Source organism: Lissotriton vulgaris, chromosome 3_1 (assembly GCF_964263255.1).
Source record: "Lissotriton vulgaris chromosome 3_1, aLisVul1.2, whole genome shotgun sequence".
In the NCBI taxonomy this organism is placed as follows: domain Eukaryota; kingdom Metazoa; phylum Chordata; class Amphibia; order Caudata; family Salamandridae; genus Lissotriton; species Lissotriton vulgaris.
Window position 1 is genome coordinate 1,798,577,646 of NC_141689.1, and position 21,624 is coordinate 1,798,599,269.

Consider the following 21,624-nt stretch of genomic DNA (forward strand, 5'->3'; position numbering starts at 1 on the left):
ATGTTAACAGACCAAAGACCAACTAGATGCAGGGGCACAATGAATGCATCAGGAGCATTAGTAGTGTTTTTAGGTCTCGCCTGACCCAGCGCATGCGCTAGGCTGGCCGAGACATTTAGTAGGTGAGTTTTCAAAGTGCTGCCTGTGGCCGAAAGCTTGCGTGCACGCGAGCGTGCACGAGCGCAGCCGCCATCTTTCTACTTTGCCGCCATCTGTCTCCTCCGTCACGGGTCATTAAGTTGCTTGTTTTTATTTCCTGTGCTTTCCCCTCTGCCTCCGTCCGATCACTTTCACTTTCGTTTGAATCCAAATGTAAATTACGGTACAGAGCAGGAATATCGCCGCAAAAATATCGCCTAACATAAATATCGCCGCAAAAATATCTACAGGAAGAAATATCGATGACAAAAATATCGTCTGACCAAAATATCGACAGACAGGTAAGTAATATCGTTAACATTAATATAGTTGTAATAAATATCGTTTACAAAAACATAGTTTACAATAATATCGTTTTTTAAATAATTATAAGTAATGTAGTGTTTTTAATGATTATTTGTAGTCAAAGTAGTATTTTTAGTAGTATATTATTATTTAATAATGTATTTTCAGTTGAATTTAGTATTAATAGTTCCGTAGCGGGTTGTGGGTTTATAGGGGAGTAGGGTGGGAAGTAATTTAAATATAATGAAATAATACATTAATTAATGTTTTAAATGAATATAAATAGTGTAATAAATAATAGTTAATTAATTTCAATTAGTTAATTGAATAATAATTATGTAATTAATTATGTTAATTTTTTAATTATTTTTAGGTGTGTGTACAGGATTTTTTTAGTGAAAATGTTTTTGGGTAAAGGGGTATTTTTAGGGTTCAGGGTCAGTTTTCGGGTAAAGGGGTATTTTTAGGGTTCAGGGTCTGTTTTCAGTTTTTGGGTAAAGGGGTATTTTTAGGGTTCAGGGTCAGTTTTCAGTTTTTGGGTAAAGGGGTATTTTTAGGGTTCAGGGTCAGTTTTCAGTTTTTGGGTAAAGGGGTATTTTTAGGGTTCAGGGTCAGTTTTCAGTTTTTGGGTAAAGGGGTATTTTTTGGGTTCAGGGTCAGTTTTCGGGTAAAGGGGTATTTTTAGGGTTCAGGGTCAGTTTTCAGTTTTTGGGTAAAGGGGTATTTTTAGGGTTCAGGGTCAGTTTTCAGTTTTTGGGTAAAGGGGTATTTTTAGGGTTCAGGGTCAGTTTTCAGTTTTTGGGTAAAGGGGTATTTTTAGGGTTCAGGGTCAGTTTTTAGTTTTTGGGTAAAGGGGTATTTTTAGGGTTCAGGGTCAGTTTTTAGTTTTTGGGTAAAGGGGTATTTTTTGGGTTCAGGGTCAGTTTTCAGTTTTGGGGTAAAGGGGTTTTTAATTATATATATGTATTATTGTTGTTATATAAAGTAATGTGTAAAATTAATTTATATGTCCACATTTATTAAGTTTATAATTAAAAAGTGTAGTAAATTTGTTTGAAATAGTTAAAAAATAAAAGTAATGTAATGTATTTTGTTAATAGTACTTATATTTATTTATTATTTAATGTAATTTTAATTATTTTAAAAAGTCGATATTTTTTACATCTATATTAATTACAACGATATTTTGGAGTCGATATTTATGTACTTACCTGTTTAAGTATAGGGTGTCGATATTTTTGTAAACGATATTTTTGCAACAATATTTATGTCAGCTATATTTTTGTTATCGATATTTTAACACCCTACCGTAAATTACCATGGTGTGCAAACTTTTTCGAATTGCATCAAAATAGTCTTATTATTATTAGTCTTATGAATAAACGTATTGGTCTCAAACTTTGTATTCTCTCCCGTGCACAACCACGCACTCAACCACACACCCAAAACCATATACACACAACCACACCCAGGGCCGGCCCCCCTCTCCCCCTCCGGGAGTAGAGCGGAGGGGGAGAGGTGCGACCGCGCACTGTGACAGGGCCGGTTTTCGGCCGTTTTTGTTACAGGGCCGTTTTTGCAGCATAACGGCCCTGTAACAAAAACGGCCCCAGGGGCACAAAACCGGCCCCCTACCATGCGGCCCACCGGGGGATTGCCCGGTGCCCTCCATGGCCAGTCAGGGCCTGACCACACCCACAACCACACAAAACCACACCCACAACCGCACCCGCACCCACAACCGCATACACAACCACACACACAACCACACACACACAACTACACACACAACTACAACCACGCACACAACCACACACACACCCACACACACAACCACACACACACAACCACCCACAACCACACACAACCACACCCAACCACACACACACACTCACACACACACAGCCACACACACAACCGCACACACAACCACACACAACACCACACACAACCACACACACAACCAAGCACACACACGAACACACACACACACACAATCACACACACTATCACAACCACACACACAAACACTCACAACCACACACACAAACACCCACAACCACACCCACAACCGCACACACACACAACCACACAAACACACACACCCACACGCAACCACACCCACAACTACACACACACGACACCCACAACCACACACACAACTACACACACACAACCACACACAACACAGACACACACAGCCACACACACAACCACACACAGCCACAACCACACACACACGCTCACACACACACAACCACACACACAACCACACACACAACCACACACAACACCACACACACAACCACACACAACCACACACACAATCAAGTTCACACACAAAAACGCACAAACACAACCACACACACTATCACAACCACACACAACCACAACCACACACACACACACTCACAACCACCCACACAAACACCCACAACCACACACACAACCACACACACACAAACACACAAACACACACACCCACACCCAAAACTACACACACAACCACACCCACGACACCCACAACCACACACAACCACACACACAACTACACACACACACAACCACACACAACACACACACACACAACCACACACACAACCACACACAGCCTCAACCACACACACACAACCACACACACCACACACACAACCACACCCACAACCACACCCATGCAACCACACACACACACAACCACACACAATCACACACACAACCACACACACAGGCACAACAACACACAACCACACACAACCAAAATCACACACAACCACACACACACAACCACACACTCAACCACACATACAACCACACACACAGCCGCAACCACACAAAACCACCCACACACACACAACCACACACACAACCACACACACACAACCACACACACAACCACACAAAACCACAACCACACACACAAACACCGACAACCACTTACACAAACACCCACAACCACACACAGAACCACACATACAACCACACACACAACCACACACACAATGACACACACAACCACACGCACACACATACAAAACAACACACAACCACATACACAACCACAGCCATACACACAAACACACACAACCACAACCACACAGACACACAATAAAACCCACACACAAACACACACCCACACAACCACACCCAACCACATCCACACCCAACCACACACACACAACCACACACACACACAACCACACACACAACCACAACCACATAAAACCACAAACACAACCACAACCACGCCCAACCACACGCAACCACACACACACAACCACACACACATAACCACACACACAACTGCCAACACACAACCACAACCACACATCCACCCACACACACACCCACACACACAACCACCCACACACACTACAACACACACTACAACACACACCAACAACCACACACACAACCACACACACCAACAACCACACACACAACCACACACATGCACACAACCACACACACAACTACAACCACACACACAAACACACACATCCACAACCACACACACAACCACACACACACATACAAACACACACACACAAACACACAGTCGGACGGGACAAAAGCTGCATACACCAATCACTACAGAGAATAAAAGTGTTGAAAAGAGAAATGAGAAGAGAAATAAGGAAGGTAAAAAAGCAAGGTTACCATCCAGTTGCATACGATACGTTAAAACAACTGAAGAAGGAATTTAAGAAACATGGTTGGCAGGAAAAAAGAAAATGACAGACGAATTTTGGGCAAAGTTGCTCTACAACTGTAAACAATCGAATACCAAAGCGTTTTGGAAAACAGTAAATGGTTTACACAAGGTAAATACAGTAACAGTATCCTCAAACTTTATGGAACAAGATTGGGTAGTCCATCTCACAAAACTCTTCACTGATGAAGACCACCTACAACCAAGAAAAACTAACAAGGTCATTGAGACTGAGCAAATAATCAAGACCAAAACACAATTTGAGTCTGTACATGCTTTAGACATCACATCATGCACGCTCACAAGAGTTGAAAATGTGATCAAAGCAGGAAGAAGTGATAGCGCCCCAGGTCCAAATGGCATCCCACAGGCAATATTCAAACGGGACCCAAAATACTGGGCCAATCCGATAACGGTCTTGTTCAGAGAGGTGGAAAATACAGGGATGACTCCAGGCAGCTGGAGGGGATCAATGATAAATACTATTTTTAAGGGAGGAGATAAAACAAACCCATCCAACAACAGATTAATAGTTTTTATTGACTCGGAAGACAAATATTATGCATCATTAATATTGGAAGATCTAATAGAGTGGTCTAATTCTAAGAACTTGATCCCACCACAACAAAAGGGATTTCGGAAAGGGTACGGTACGCTAATTAATATGACAACCGTAGCATCCATTGCGGAAAAGAGCAAACGCCAAAAGAATAAACTGCAACTCTGCTTTATAAATCTGAAAGCAGCTTTTGAACGGGTTGATCAACCACTTCTATGGATTCAATTAAGACAGTGGGGTATTCAAGAATCAATGCTAAGAGCAATCGAATCGCAATACACAGAAACATGGATTTCAGATTAAGGTAGGGGATGGGACCAAAATATCAAGAAAAATACCAACTGCAAGGGGTCTTAAACAAGGGTGAAACAACATTTTCCTGAGCTGTAGCATTATTAATTCATGTTTCTAAGATAAGGGAATATTAAAAAAAGGATTGTTTTTATATGTATATTGTGATGGTTTTTATTACCTAATACCAATAAACTCTTATTTGACTTTTGACAACCACACACACAACCACACACACAACCACACACACACACACATAACCACACATACACACAACCACACACAACCACACCCATACACAACCACACCCACACACCGCACACAACCACACCCACATACACACACACAACTACACACAACCACACACAACCACACACACAACTACACACACAACCACACTCACAACCATGCACACACCCACTCAAACACACACACACACCACACACACAACCACACACAACTACACCCACAACCACACCCACAACCACACCCACAGCCACACCCACAACTACACCCACACACACAACCACACCCAAACGCACAACCACACACACAACCACACACAATCACACACAATCACACACACACAACCACGCACACAACCACACACACAACCACACACCCAACCACACACACACACATGCAACCACACACACACACCCACACACACAACCACAACCACACACAACCACAATCACACACACAACCACACACACAACCACACACACACAACCATACACACAAACACCCACAACCACACACAACCACACCGACACAACCACACACACACACACACACAACCACACACACACAGCAACACACAACCACACCCACACAACCACAACCCCACACAGACAACCACACACAACCACACACACACAACCACACACACAAACACAACCACACACACAACCACTCACACAACCACACACACACACGACCACACACAAGCACACACACAACCACACACACACCCACAACCACAACCACAACTACACAGACACAACCACACACACAGCTGCACACACACACAACCACACAGACACAACCAGACACACAACCACACACACACAGCCACACACACAATCACACACAACCAATTTTGAGTTTATTTATTTGTTTGATTAATTATAATCTTACAAAAATAGCTAAAATATCAACAAAATTTAAAATTATAAAACAATGTATGATTCCAACTTGTATCCAAAAACTTTATTATAAATCATACAGATTAAGTTATGAAGTGATCAATCATTTAGGATTATGTGCAATGGCTTGATTATATATTATACATGTTAGCTCAATTCCTTAATAAATCAAATGAAAGCCTCCAACTTTTTTTCTACCACACGTAGAAATTTCACAAAGGCTGAATTCATTAATAAATCTTCAGAGTTTAAACAAGCAATTACGGATTGTCTACATGTCCTTACACCACGTTCATTAAGCAGTCTCTTAGTGTAGTTTTTTCTTTCACTTTCCAAATCTGGGCAAAGACACAATAAATGTGTAATGTTTTCTTGTCCTGATTTACAAAGCATACATAGGTTGTCATCTTCTGATTACTTCCATGGTAGTACGTGACATAGTCCTCGCAAACATCCAAATTTAGCGTTGATAAAGATCTGTTTATTTTTCGTGGACCATGCTGTTTCCAGATATTTTTGCACCTTTTTTCTCTTCAACCCATTTACGATTAATCATGCATGGTTTCTTTTTAAGAGCATGTCTTTAACCTGTATCTGGGAGAGGTGAGTGGTAAGTTTGTTTATTGTTTTTTTGAAGCTATCCTGTGCGATAGTGGTATTCCAAATCGATGTTATACCAAATTCTTCTATTGTCGTGTTTAGATAAGAGCAGACACGTAAGTTTCTGTTATTTTTTACTTCTTGCCACAGTAAACGCGACATTTGATTGTCCTGATCGTTTTTTATTCTGTTCTATACTTTCAGTATTTGCCCTTTCCTTGCATATAGTTGATTATTTAGCCCAAATTCCAACCTCACCTGAGCTTGTGAGGCATTCTTTGGTAGGGAGAATAAGATTCTGTAAGTTTTAGCGACAACAGTGTTAATGATCTCAGCATCCTTCCCATTTATTGCCTCACTTCCATAAGTTAAAGTAAGGAGTAGCCTTGCGGTGATTATTTTTTTAAAAAGGGTAATAAGACAGGTCTCCTATGGATTTCTGAATTGTTCTAAATGCTGCAACAAGAGTGTTTGCTTTCCTTGTAATATCCAGTTTTTGTGGCAGGAAATGACCATTGCCGTTAAAAATAACACCCGGGTATTTATAAACAGCAACTTGTTCCAATTCTTTGTCATTCAAGTACCATTTCTTTTTTTATTTGAGTAACACGTTTTTTGTAATAACCATTACTTTGGTCTTAGCTTCATTTATTACCATGCCGTTTGCTTTTGATTACTTAATAATGCCATCAATTAATCGTTGCATTCCAATTTTGGTATGACTTAAGAGTATAACGTCATCTGCATACAACAAGATCGATATCTGACTGTATGCTAACCTTGGAGGATATGCATTAATTTTGTTTAACCTAGTAGAGAGATCAGCTAAAAATAAATTAAAAAGTAAGGGGGCCAAAACGCACCCTTGTTTAAGACCACTAGTTGTAGGGATTTCTTTGGTTAATATGCTTCCATCACCAATCCTCACCCTAACCCAGGTTTCGGAGTGCAGAAGCCTGATCATTTTTAACAAAGAATCCGGAATTCCTTGTTTTTTAAGTTTAGCCAATAAAAGCTCTCTATTAACACAATCAAAGGCAGATTTAAATTCCACACACACACAACCACACACAGAACCACAACCACACACAGAACCACACACACACAGAACCACAAACACACAACCACACGCACACAACCAAACACTCACACACACAACCACACACACAACCACACACAACCACATACACAACCACACACAACTGCACACACAGTCACAACCACACACACAACCACACCCACAACTACACCCACACCCACAACCACACACCCACACACAACCACACCCACTCACACCCACAACCACACCCACAACCACTCCCACACCCACAACCACACACACAACCACACACAACCACACACAATCACACACACACACAACCACCCACAAACACTCACAACCACAACCACACACAACCACAACCACACACACCCCTGCAACAAAAAAATATGAAAAATTGACTATTTCAAAAAGTCTGATTCCGACAGAATCCGAGTCCTCCACAACACACCGTTTTTTGGCTGTCATCTGTGAAAAGGAGACCAATATTGCCCCCATTTTTATTATTCCGTATCCTCGGTTCAATTCTGGGGTGCTTTTTTAACTTGTCTCTAGTTCATTGCGAATCTTACTGTTACTAATTCAAATTGTGTTTGCTTTGGCTTATTTTCAATGCAAACGTTATCTCTATAAGTTGATGTAACAAGCTGCAAGTCTGCTACGGAAGTCCTTTCATTTGCTAATTATTTTTCCCATAAGGTTGCAAGACCATGAAGTGGAGTATTAAGGATTTTGAATAGTTTCTTTTTTAAGATGTTACTCTCTCCTGCACACTCCACTCCTCTACTAAGGTTACGAGTGTCCTGGCCCCCGCCTTTCATAGGTTCTTGTATCCACCCAAGTCTGGCCTGGCACTGGTTCGTCCCAGTCTGGCACACACCGGGTGATGATCTCCTCACATCCTTCTAGACCCCAGCTCACTACTGTTTGCAGTCTGTCACTCACCCCTCACCTCCCTGGCACTCACCCTTCACCCCTTAGGCCTGGCAGTCACTCCTCATATCGCACTCACCCTTCTCCCTCTCTGGCACTCAGCATTAATTCTGCGTGACAGTCAACTGTCAACTCCCTGACACTCACCCATGTCCCTCCTGGCATTCACTACTCGCCCCCTTGGCACTCACCCATCACTTCCATGGCACGAGCCCTTCATCCCCCTGGCCTGGCAGCTACCCTTCACCCCTTGCACTCACCCTTCCCCTCCCTGGCACTCACCCTTGACCCTCCTGACTCTTACGTATCACCTCCATGGCACTCAACCTTCATCTCCCTGGTACTCACCCTTCATCCCCCTGACCTGGCACTCAACCTTCACTCCTGTGGCACTAGCCCTTCACCCCCCTGGCCTGGCAGCTACCCCTCACCCCTGGCACTCATACTTCCCCCTTCTCTGCTTTTCACCCTTCCCCCCCCTGGCACTCACCCTTGACCCTCCTGACTCTTTCGTCTCATCTCCCTGGCACTCACTCCTCACCTCTCTGGCACCCTCCCTTCACCCCCATGGCCTGACAGTCACCCTTGTCCCTCTTGGCATTCACTCCGCACCTCCCTGCCACTCACCCTTGATTTATCTTGCCTGTGGAGATCATAGTCAATAAACTCTTTTAGGGGTCTCACCCTAGGCAATTGTAGATTCCTGTTACCGAGGCTGTCAACAGAGACTGTAAAGTTGACCCCATTCTAAGTGTTCCCCTCATGTGTAGGGTAAAGCCAATCAGGTGTTTAGCATCTTGACGGTTGAGAACCTGATGATGAAGCATGCCACGTGACTAGCATGCGAGTGAGGGTCCATATACAAAAAAGTGTAACATTTTCATCCCTAGATAACTTTTTTTGGTTTGTTTGTGAGCAGGGAAAGCTGATGTTCTGATAACCCATAGGAAATGTCTCCCTCCCTCATTTTATAAGAAGAGATTTATACTAGGCTAAACACGCAGTGTCATATTCTTTCACAAAAGTGACAGGAGGCATTTATGTATGTGATGATGCCCAGCAAATGGTCCTGTGACACTTATCTTTAGTTTGTCAGTAGAACTGATATTTCTGGTACTCCTACCTAACTGACTGAGGGAATGGAATAAGTGGACACTACTGCTGCTGTCCTTAACACACCAAGGGCACTCGCTGTTCATGGTACTTCAACCAGGGCATGCACCGGGCCTGGGAAAAAGAAAGGAGTAAATTGGTGCACCTGTGTGGAGTTGTGATGACTTTACAGGAAGGAGAGTTGCTACTTTTATTTCGGTGTGTCTTTTGCATTAAATGTGGGGTATTAGAGTCAGTGTGAGTAATTAGCAGACATGCAATTTGCAGGCACTGTGACATTAGCAGGAGATTACTTATGTTAATACAAGTATTCAGAAGTACTTTGCTTGTATTCGTGTGATATAGATTGTGACTGCTGACTGGTGTGTGTCATTGTGGTCGTGCTGTGTATTCTTCTAATCCCCTTCTTCAGATTATTGTTCCGTTTATGTGTACACTGCAACACGGCAACATTCTGACTAAATCAGGTGCGGAAAGTTTTTCTGAATGTCCAAACATATTCTTACATGCAGTAACATTCTGTTTGTATTTTCAAGCCCATGTCAATCAGCCCGGGTTTAAACATCTATATGGAGCTGTTTGGCATATATCTCTATGTATATTATACAATATTATGAACATAGTTTTTGTGAAGTGGCAAAATAAGTAATAGTACATGTGATTGTAGACGTTCTTGGTACACTTATTAATATTGTTCAGATATTTCCCCTTGTGGACGGCGCCCATTGTCTTCACCCAGCCTAAACATCACCTGGGCTTCATCTTGGTGATTGTTGAAGTCATCATGGTCTGGATTAAGATAAACATTCCTCTGTCTTGGCTAGCTGTGCGATGTTTGGCGTAGGTCTCTAGTTGTTAGGATCATTCATCACAGGGTATAGAGGCCTCCACAGTGTTAGCACCTCTCTTCCCAAACTGACTTTAGCGACTCCTTTCCCATTGGCCATGTGTCATAGGCTTTGTCCCAGTTTGTTCACTTCTCTGACTCCTGCCCCTCAGTTGTGAAGCGTCCCAAGTTCATGTGTTACTAGCATTCTGCAACTAATAAAGATCATGTTGTAATGGGATCAATAGGACTACTAATCCCAGAATGCAATGAAAAATCCTGGACTGTATTGAGGTACTCGTGTATGGAACTGGGAGCTCTGGGCGTATCGTACTCGACTGTGACAGAGCATGTCAGGACTTGATGACGATGGCCAGACAAAAAGGCAGGTTATCCATTTTGAATCATGCTAGTTGGGTCTGAAGGGATCAGGCCTATTGACTCCTGGCTGCATTCGGCTTCCGTCGTTTGAGAGCCGGCATTTCAGTGGCTTTAAAATCCTGTTTAGTTTGGATTGTAGACCCTTGTGGGCCTCCTCGCGGCCTCTGGGGTGGCTGGTCATCTGTTAAATGTTCGCTTTCCTTCTCCTTGCCCTGGCATTAAGCTAGGTAATGTGGCTGAAAGGCTAAAAGCATGGCGCCTGGTGCAGTGTGGGCAATGGGCAAATGGCTAGTCTGTTGTGTTCACTCATTGAACTGCGAAGGAGTCCCTAATTCATGGTGTGAATTCTGTGCTAAAATTAACCCAGACCAGCAGCTGGTAAGACTAAATGATCAATCAGTGGTTTGGGTGAGAGCGTTCAAAATGTGTGATTTTTTTAGGGGAAAGAGACGAAGGTTGCGATGTACTGACTTTGTTCCCCTGAGTCTATGAGATTAGAGAAATCAGTGTTCTAATTTTGGGGACGTGGTGTTCGTTTTCTTCACCAGTGCCTCCTTTACCTGCCAATGTGGTACATTGGTCTCACCATGCCCCTGGCAGCCCTGAACAATATAAATTGTTTAAAAGGACCCTGGAGGGTGTACGAAACAGACCTTCCTTGGCTAGGACAATGACAATGGCTAGTCAAATACCAACACCAGTTACTGCGCTCCTGAGTGTGCATCCTGACGCTAGAAGAGTTTAGATACAAATCAGTAACCTCAACAATGGCCCATATTTTTGTATTTAACCTTCAGAAATCACTCTGTACCTCTAAACCCGAGCTTCCTCGTGAAGAGTGGAACATTAAAATGCACTGTGTGTGTTATCGCAGATGGAGTTGTGCCCCTCCTTCTCTGTTTATTTTCACACAAGCTGTTCAAGCAAATATAACTGATCACCCATAACATTCCTGGTTTAGCATTGTTTTGAAGACGCAGGTGTGGCTCTTAAAGTGTCATTACAATGTACTGACTGTAGATTTTGAGCATTGCTTGGCAGCTTCGGAACAGAGACGTTTTAAGGCATGGGCAAAGTGGGCTCTGGCCCAGGGCCCCAGCCTTTTAGGGGGCCACCTGATAGAGCCAGATCTGTTCTTGTCCTGATGACCTTGCATTTCTAATGGACAATATGTTGTAAAAAGCATTTTCCTTTAAATGATTTTTAATGTGGATAATATGTGAGAGTCTATTACAGACATTTTGCAGACACAAGTTTTGTTTATGTTTCATGCAACATCCATAATAAACGTTTCTCTTAGATCAATACTGGACCTGACTTATGAGTAATGGGAGGGGGGGTCACAGAGATTTTTATTAGTAATATTGGTGAGGTGCTACTGTGTTACAATACTGACAGAACACATCACTATTCCTGAATATTAGATGTAAATACATTTAGAATTTGGACAAATGTGCGTGTGCAGTGCACTGTCAGTGACCTGGCTAAAGAGTAATGAAAGAGCTGAAATTAAATCGTAAAATCAAAGTGTTCTGAACAGGGCCCCCAACATACGTTTGGCCCAGGGCCCCCAAAATCCTTAAAACATCCCTGCTTCGGAAATTGATCTATTCGTAGATGCTTAATTTCATTGAGATGATTTATTCTATTCTGAACAGCACAATCACGGGCACGTTTGGAATGTAAACAAGACGGCGCCCGGGGGGTTAAATAATTAACTCTTTATTAATCTTCTTATATCCCGGCATTTGTTTAATTCAAAAATGCACATAATGCCTTTGCGCTAAAGATTATTGTACCTTCAATATCATAACAGCATGGTATAATGATAAAGCCTTAATGAAAATCCACGAAGAAAGAAGGCCGCGGTAACGAACCAGAACTAATGCTGTCATGTTTCATGCTGACAAAATTAATAACCGCCGCTGGCTCTGCCTACTCTTTTGCCATGGAGTTCATTTTTCATCCTTATTCATTATGCAAATAATGCACAATGGGACCGACCATTTTTTGTTTCTTTTAGGGTAAATACATTATTCCATAGCACAAATTAAAAGAGTGTTCATACGTGAGAAATTGAGAAATGTATTTTGGAAAGACACAAATTATAAAGTTTCCTCTCCAATGTGCCCTCACTTGGTTCCTCCGAGTGCGAATGTCATTTTTATGCATTTACAGGCAATGCCATATTTGAGGAGCTACTTACAAAAAAAAAGTCATAGAAACAGCAAAGTCCATCCGTCCTTTCTTACGGCAAACATGATGTCAGTACGCCTTGCAGATGATTGGCAACAAGTGGGTGATGTGATGTCACAGAAATAGGCGAATAGAAACTCTGTGACACATTGAATAAATAACACAGACCTACAGTTCAACCCCTTTACCCTTTTTGATCCAAATCAGTTGTGATACTGTACCTTAAGAAAGAATTACGACTTGCCTCGTCCCCATTACCATCATCCGCATTCAGCAGGTGTCCTGTGCCACCGCATGAGGGTTTTGCAGAATATTCCCTGCGAGAATCCAGCGTTACTGCTCCCTTGGCACTCCTGCTGATAAAGACACTAACGGAAAAGATTTCTGGAAGAAAGGACATCATTTTTGCCAAAGTCTCTCCAATTATTCCTTGCTGGTTTTGTTGGATATAGGACTCTGTACTATACTGCTAATCAGGGCACAAGTCCCAATAAAGAAGTGGGGGGTCACTGTCGCCGGAAGTGACGTCACAACAGGAAGTGACGTCACGAAAGGTGCCGAGCTCCTCGTTCCAGAGAGGACAAAGGGTGAAGTCTAGCTGTTTGGCAGGGGGGGACGGAGTCCCCCCGGTAAAATAAGTGGGGGGATGCCGTCCACCCACGTGGTACCCCGACTCGAGCCCTGCTGCTAATGTGCCTTCGTTAAACATGCACTGTGCATTGGTTACACCCATATTTACATTTTAAGTAAAGCCATGATAAATGGCACAGAAAATCTACCAGTGGCATGGGTGTTTTATGTGGGCTGCAGGGTGTATTTACACCACCACCGTATCAAATGACACAACACATGTTTGTCATTGTGATATCTAGCTGCAGTTGCCATGATTTCTGTGAGCGTGGAAATCTCTCTTTGGAAAATGTAATAAATGTGGTGTAATTACCATCGGCTTTTTCCAACCCAATATCTATTCTCGAAGTAATGAATCTTGGCCACCGTATTTTGACCAAAAGAGCTCCTTCATAAACACAAGCAAGTAATCAAATGCAAATACATATTTTAGTCAATAATGACAGTTTGTGAGTAGTTTTAAAGGGTTTTATTTTATGATTACATTTTAAGATTCTCTAATTCTTTATTCAGTAGTCAAATATCAATCAGGTTAATTATTTGATAATAGAAAAATAAAGTTACTGCATATCATAATATAATGTACATACAGCACATTCCATAAAGGAAAGACATGGGGCACAAATGGTGTCTACCAAACACTAATCAACAATTTTAATGATTAGTACAAGTGTAAGTGTTGAATACATTTTTGCTTGGCTTCACTGCGGCTGTGACAGTCATTTGCTTTAAAGAATCTTGAAAGAATCCACTTTGCTAAAAGCACCTGTATTCGAAATAGATACCCATGCAAGTAAATGTTTAGCTTAGGCCACAGTGGAGTAGCAAGAGAACCATGGGCCCTACTGCATGCAAACTAAGTGCTCCCCATTGTTAGTTAAAGACAGCAGTGGCCCTCTTAGTCCCCTTTGCCTCAGTTGAACTGCACATGCTATACTTTTGATATGCCACTGAGCAACTAAGTAGCTTAAGCATGATAACCATTTTTTTTTAGGTCTGGTGTCAGTCAGCACCTTTTGATTTTACTAAAATTAAATCCCTAATATACTTATGGGGGCTTTTGCCCAACCCTCTTTATCCATTGGTCTGCTATCCGGTCATTCACATTTTTATTCCGCCCAAAAAAAAACAGAAACCATGGGGCTGTAGGTCAGCCCACTTGACCTATTGTTGGCTAGCTTCACTGGGATTGAAGGCCTCTGCCCTTCGACAAGGGGCACATTCACATGTAAAATAGTTCCCTTACGTCCAGAGAATACAATGACAACGTGCTTTTTGAACCCCAAAAACTATTTTTGCCGTTTCTAGATTGATGAGTGCCTGGCTGGTTCCCCAACAATATTTTTTTGCAAAAAAATGACTAAACAAGCACTAATAAAAACAAAAAGCTGCCAGCCAACATCAGACCTGTTGGCTTTTCCAATGCTTATTGTTTTTGGACTGTTTATAAATGTGTCTAAACGGTATCAGCAGAGACATTATTAGACATGGGCAAAGTGGGTAATTGCCAGGGCCCCCACCTTCCTAGGGGCCCACTGGGAGAATGAACATTCTCTGTAGCTCACAGCTCTGTATTTCTGTATCTTAACCTTTATAGATCGTGTAATTCAATATTGTTAGGCTGAAATTAGCAAAAAATGTGTAATAAAGTTCATAGTTGTTCCAAACAGGGGCTCCCAAAATATTACTTGTCCAGGTCCCACAAAATACCTAAGGTGATACTTGGTATCAACACGTGGTCCAGCGTGCAAGGCGGCTTTGCATGACTCTTCATATTAGGCAGGCCAACTTTTAGCACCGTGAGCATCCCACAGACCTTCCTCCGGAAGCCCTCGCACAGCGTGCATGACAGGAGAAGAAGAGATTCGGCACAGCTTTGGCCACTTATTAATCCGGGAGCTCTTCGGGAGACGAATGCTTTTCAAACGTTCATGTCTTCAGGACGCGATGCGAGCAAGAGGTAATACGTCAGGGCGTGAATCACATTAAAGCTAATCTGCGCAGTAAAACGAGCTCCAGTCACAGCGGCGGCGAAGCATTCGTCAGTGTTCCATTATTCATCACGCTGTCTGCGGCTTAGCATGGCCCAATTTGACTCGGCCGAATATTATGGATAAAACGTGAAGCAGCCTCTGCGTGCACGACGCATCGCAGTTTGCCTGTGCCTTTTTCCAATCCATAAACAGCTACATATTGGCTGGGCTTAAGTGAGATAAACAAAGTGGGGGTCTCTAAAAGGGACCTGCCTATGTACTTAAGCGCGCGGCTTAAAAACACGTAAACTAAAAATCTGTGTTTAGTATAGTGTGCTGCCCCACTTGTATTTTGCTGTTTCTTTCACTGCATCCAGATATATGATACAAGAAGTAACACCATACCCTCAACAAGTCAGGACTATTGGCTTTGTCAGCAGTTGTTAGTGTATGAGATAAATAAGCAAAAACTATGGCTTCTTCCCTGGTTACACAAGGACAGTGTTGCTGCTCCTGGATTGCAAAAAGAAAAGGGAAATCCAGAGAAAAATGACTCTCTTTAAATGATTTTCGATCCCTTATAAGGCTCACCTGGCATGACGTCATGCTCTATCTTCTCCACTAGTGAGAAGTGAGCAGTGTGAGCACGCGCACATCGATGTGCCTGCTGTCACAGCAGTCTAGGAAAAAAATGGACCGTCTGTTCCAGGGCACAAAACAGAGCCCGATAGAGACCTGTTTCGAGGCCTCCTTTAAACAAGCATTTGCAATGCAATAGGTCTCGCATTTACTAGAGTTTGAGCTATTGCCATTGTAAATTACAAGTCTTTTATTTTCTTGTTGATTTTTGAAACATAAATAAAAAGCATTGTTATTTACAATGCCAATAGCTTAAACTCTCACAAATGCTAGACCTATTGCATTGCAAATGCTTGTTGTGCTAGCAATCAAACCTCCTTATAGGTAGGAAGTAGGTAGTTCAGTGCAGCACAAACCATCACTACTTGCCAATAATATGGTGTCCTTGGTAGTCCCTATGGCCTATATTCCACCACTTATGAGGAATTTCAAAGGTTATGGTTCAGTGTTTGGGATAGTAGTTTCTTAACATAAGTGAAGTAGAAATAGACCAGGTGCAAAATGAGACCCCACCTTCTAACAGCGAGACGCTGCATTAAATATTTGAGAATATATTTATTTCCCATGCTGGGATGCCTGTAAATCTATTTCTTTTTTATATGCAGAGGTTATGGTTGGTATGTAATGTCCCCCTCTTAAGCTCAGGCAACACTGGGAGAGAGAACCGGGAATCCAGATTACTAATAAAAAGTGGTCATATTGCTGTGCTCAAGTTAAAAAAGTGCAAAAAGAACAAATGATGGACAGAATGCTGAACACTATCAAACATTCACCCTGAGTACAGAGATCTAGGCTTAACCCATCGTTTTTTGCTTACCACGCCATCCCAGTTTGAAGCCAGCCATTTGCCAATCAGTTGTGACCCTGCTCCACATGGGAACAGTCAAGCCCGAGCGAACAGGTCAGGTTCTCCCTGGACTGGAAAACAAGGATCCTGAGACCAGTTTCGAGGTATCCCCCCATATCAGCCAGGCTACTAAAAAACCCCACAGCTACTTTTGTGTTAGGAGGGTGGGGGAGTCCTAACACGAATGGGGAGGAATAACAACTAGAGATTTGCCGTCATGCGCCTGTCGTTTCTGGGTCCGTTGGTGGATAAAGTGCAGACTGCATCTAAACTTACAGTTTCCAAATATCTATAGTAGTATATACACTGAAGGCGGGAGGTTTAAAGCCGGGCGTAGAATGGGCCGGTTTAGTGAAGGGGGGGGGGGGGGGGGGTGCAGGCTTTGAGGGGCGCGTGCAGTAGCAAGAGATAGATAATAAGGTTCTCAGCTCTGCTTTATTCTCAGCCAACTTCCTTCCTCTTTCAACTGCCGATTGAGAGAGGAGAGCACCAGGGACACCGAGGGGAACAGGGTGCTGAGAGGATCCCGACAACTAGGGGAGCAGGAGGGTGCTGCGAAGACCCGGCCCCTAGGAGAGCGCCTTCGACCCAGAAAGAAGTACTGTCGAAGAGCGTAAGCCCAGACACCAGTGGGTATGTACTGCGGGCACATAATTGTGTCATTGTTTATTGCTCGTTCACGGAAAACGGACCCTACATCCAAAAGCATTTATTTTTACAGGCGTTTTGTCGAGTGCCGACAAGTTCCGCTGAGAGATTACTAGGCGCTCTGAAAAGAGAAAATCCGGAATAAAGTTCAGAAACGGGAGAGTATATGTAGAGAGCGGTCGAATGTGAGGGGCGTGGCGCACCTACTGCAGCCCTGTTCTCTGTCGCAGTAAGAGTTCTAACCATGCCAGCCCAGGGAGTTCTGTCTTTTCTCACTGGGGGTGGTTTCATGAAGGCGCTCAGGGGAGGGGGGGGCTGGTCACCCAGAGATTTGCAGTCATATGCCTGTCGTTTCGGTGTCTGGTGGTGGATAATGTGCAGACCGCATCTACACTTCCCGTTTCCAAATATCTATAGTAGTATATACACTAAAGGCCAGAGGTTTAAAGCCGGGATTAGAAGGGGGTGGTTTAGTGAAGGGGGGGTTGCAGGCTTTGAGGGGCGCGTGCAGTAACTAGAGACAGATACTAAGGTTCTCATGTAATATGAAGCTCTCCGACCCCCTGGGACCAACTTCGCTCATATATAAATGAACAAACACATACATAGCCAGGTGGGCGGCCAGTGAGTTTTTAACTGCACAGAAGTGTGGGAAAGGTGGGTGTTACAAACAGCTGGCTGGGCAGGGGCCTTTCTTACAGGTAGCAAGGAGGTTACTGGTAGGTGTGGCGGGGGAACTGGAGTGGCCAAAGGTGGAATACACAATACAGGCAGCTGCGATAGGTTAAACACGAGGGCGTGGCTTGATGCAACCAAGGTGGGTGTGTGGTTACAGGTACCGAAACAGTGTCTCTGATCTCGGCTTCGCTCATTTAGTCTGGCAAACGCCATGAAAATGACAAACAAGTGGTGCGCACGCACCACAGACGAGTGGGGGCGAGGGAGCGAGGCAAACGTGCGCTGCTTTGCCTAATAGACACAGATGGGACTGGGCGGAGCAAAGGCGGGACATGCGCCCGCCTTTGCCCAATTACATGCCTTATTTAAAAAACACGCTAAAACCAATGGCAGACGGCGAAAGCAAAACTACACGCATGAGCGTGTAGTCAGCTTTCAGAACCCTGTACAAGAGGTCTCCCACTGTGCAAGCAGTGCTGCGCACTGCAACGTTAGGCACAAGACCTAAAAACTGCCAGTACTCAGCACCCGGCCCACTTAAAGCACTGCATGTTGGTGAATAACGCCCAGATGATTGCTGTGCTTTTGCCACTGATTGCGGGGGCGCAAAATCTGAGCATTAAAGTCAAAATAGAGCCAAGTGAATAAACACTTAACTTACCAGGTTCTTAAATTTCTCTGGGTAGTCTCTATCGTTACAAATTAGACAACTCGTAGTTGAATTGAAGCGAAAATCACAAATGGGCAATTTGTATTATATAGCATATTGTTTTGCGCCGCCATATAATTAAGATGTAGGCAGAAGTCGGATGAGCGTTAGACGTTGGTTTGGTGTGCAGATTGCTCTGAGGAAAAGACATATTACCTATTCTAGCCCTCTCGGGACTCTACCTCATATGGACTCCTTTCAAATTAGCTAGACTGATTGCCTCCTTTTGTATGGTACAGCCAGGCATGCCTTTTTTTCAGCTACCTCTCCAATTCTTCTTCCAGATGCTGTATATGACGTCATCACAGTGGGAGCTCCAGCAGCCCATTTTCAGGGCTTTAAAAATGGCGGTCTACGGAGGCTTCTGAGTAGATTCGAGTCAGAAAAAAGAAAGTAAGTGCGCATGCGTACTATTCTGGAAAGTGGCAGTTATGAGTTAGATGCCTTTCAATGCCATTCTATCAAAACCTGTGTACTAAACAGTTGATGCCATTCATGTGTTTTTCTTCTGTGTTCACGCCTTGATTATTTATTATTTACTGAAATTGTACAAGAAACTTTGGAACCAATACAATTTCATTGAACAAAGATGTATTACATATTTTTCATGTTACCCATTGATTTTATTTTGTCACAATGCATTAAATAATTAGCACTTTCAGGCGTCTTCGTAACACAGAGTTCGTCGTAGTTTTTATGTGGGAGTGAGGCGGGGGATTCCAATAAAGTGTTACAAGGGGAATTATTCTACTGGGCTGTTGGGCAATGGGTTTAGTGAGAGACCTTCCCCTATGTTGTCTCATTTGAAAATGTGACAGTTGACATTTTGTGCTGCTGGATTTGATTGGCCCAGCTTTTAATCAGTGGCTTGGTTTCTGGGGCAGTGTGGGACTAGCCTTTCAGGCAGCCTGGCACTGCCAGATAGATCAGCTTGAAAGGGCTCGTCTTTGGGCGGTGTGTTCCTATCACAATGCGCGGAACAAAGAAAACCCTCTTCATGGTGGCCCACCTGGCCGTGCCAGACTGCCCGAAAGGCCAGTCCAAACAGTGTTGGGCTGACTTAGACACCACTGCAACTATGCTTTGTAAATGAGGCAAAGAGTCTGCAACAAGATTCTCTGATCCACTGGGAGCCAAAGGAGGAATTTCAAAGCACCTAGGAAGCAGCATTGCCCTTCAAATGTTGGCAAAATCTGAAATATGAATGGAACTCTTGGTAATTTTTGAATATCTTGTTTTGGGGCCCCTGCATGGACACAGCTGCGTGGTTTAGGTGGAACAGCACCCAGGTCTTGTAAATTACACCTTTCAGTTTGTTTAGAGGAGAGCTTTTCTGTGGCTCTGTATCTTGCTTGTCTTTTCTCCTGCAGGAGATTGATTTATGCACGGTTAGAAGATGTGTGGAATTTGATTTTATGTTGGAAAATCGCTTCTTATGGGAGCTGTATCTATGCTGTTAACTTAGTAGGTTTAGCTTCACCATTAGCCAATTTCACTAAGGACAAAATAGCCCCCTAGTCTGCTGACTGCACTAAATAAGAAGATTGAGAGCCTGTAGCACTAGGCCTGTTATGCACATCCAACTTTAATTACTGGTCATGATGATTTTGTAGATGACTCTATTGTAGGTTGCTGATAAGTTGAATAACATCAAGACAGCTGGTATGTCCAATGAGGTAATATGAATTTTTATGGTCAATTGTGTCCCCTAACGTAGACCCCAACGGCTCCATGTACGTGCTTCAAGTACATGTATGTTCCCTCCACAACTAGCTATGAAGACGCAAATACATTTGCGTCCAACGTCAACATGTCCTCTTTCAGATCCACCATGAATGGATCGATAATTCAGTTCCTAAGTATGCCTTGCCACCGTCTTTACATGGTGCACTTTTCACGTTTTCCTGGCTCTGGCGAGCTAGGCCCTGATCTCTGCCATCGAGCTTTTTCTGCCTTCTGCCTCTGAAAGCTGCAGCCTGAATCTGTATCCATGACCCCTGCCTTATTTCCTGCGCGGCGAGCGGTGCCTGGCTCGGCCTGCTTGCCTGCCAAGACTGTATTCAGCCTTCAAGTTATCTGTTCCGCTCCTCGAAAATACATTCCTGTCTAGTGATTTAGGTAAACATCCCCCCAGCTGCAGAGCAAAGGGCCCGGCCTCTCTGTCTCTGTGCAAGTAATTCATTGCTCCCGTAACCATGGTAGGCCCATGGCCCCCTCGCATTACACGTAGACACGTAGTC

General features: G+C 43.4%; 1 protein-coding gene across 3 annotated transcripts in view; it reads left to right on the forward strand.

The window, feature by feature from the left end:
• INPP4B (inositol polyphosphate-4-phosphatase type II B) overlaps positions 1 to 21,624 on the forward strand; it is a 2,612,828-nt gene that overhangs the window by 1,863,199 nt on the left and 728,005 nt on the right. For all 3 annotated transcript variants that reach the window (XM_086962227.1, XM_086962225.1, XM_086962226.1), the window contains one exon: positions 19,669 to 19,777. In XM_086962227.1, coding sequence (XP_086818353.1) covers positions 19,669 to 19,777 — 109 coding nt within the window. The remainder of the gene's footprint in view (positions 1 to 19,668; positions 19,778 to 21,624) is intronic.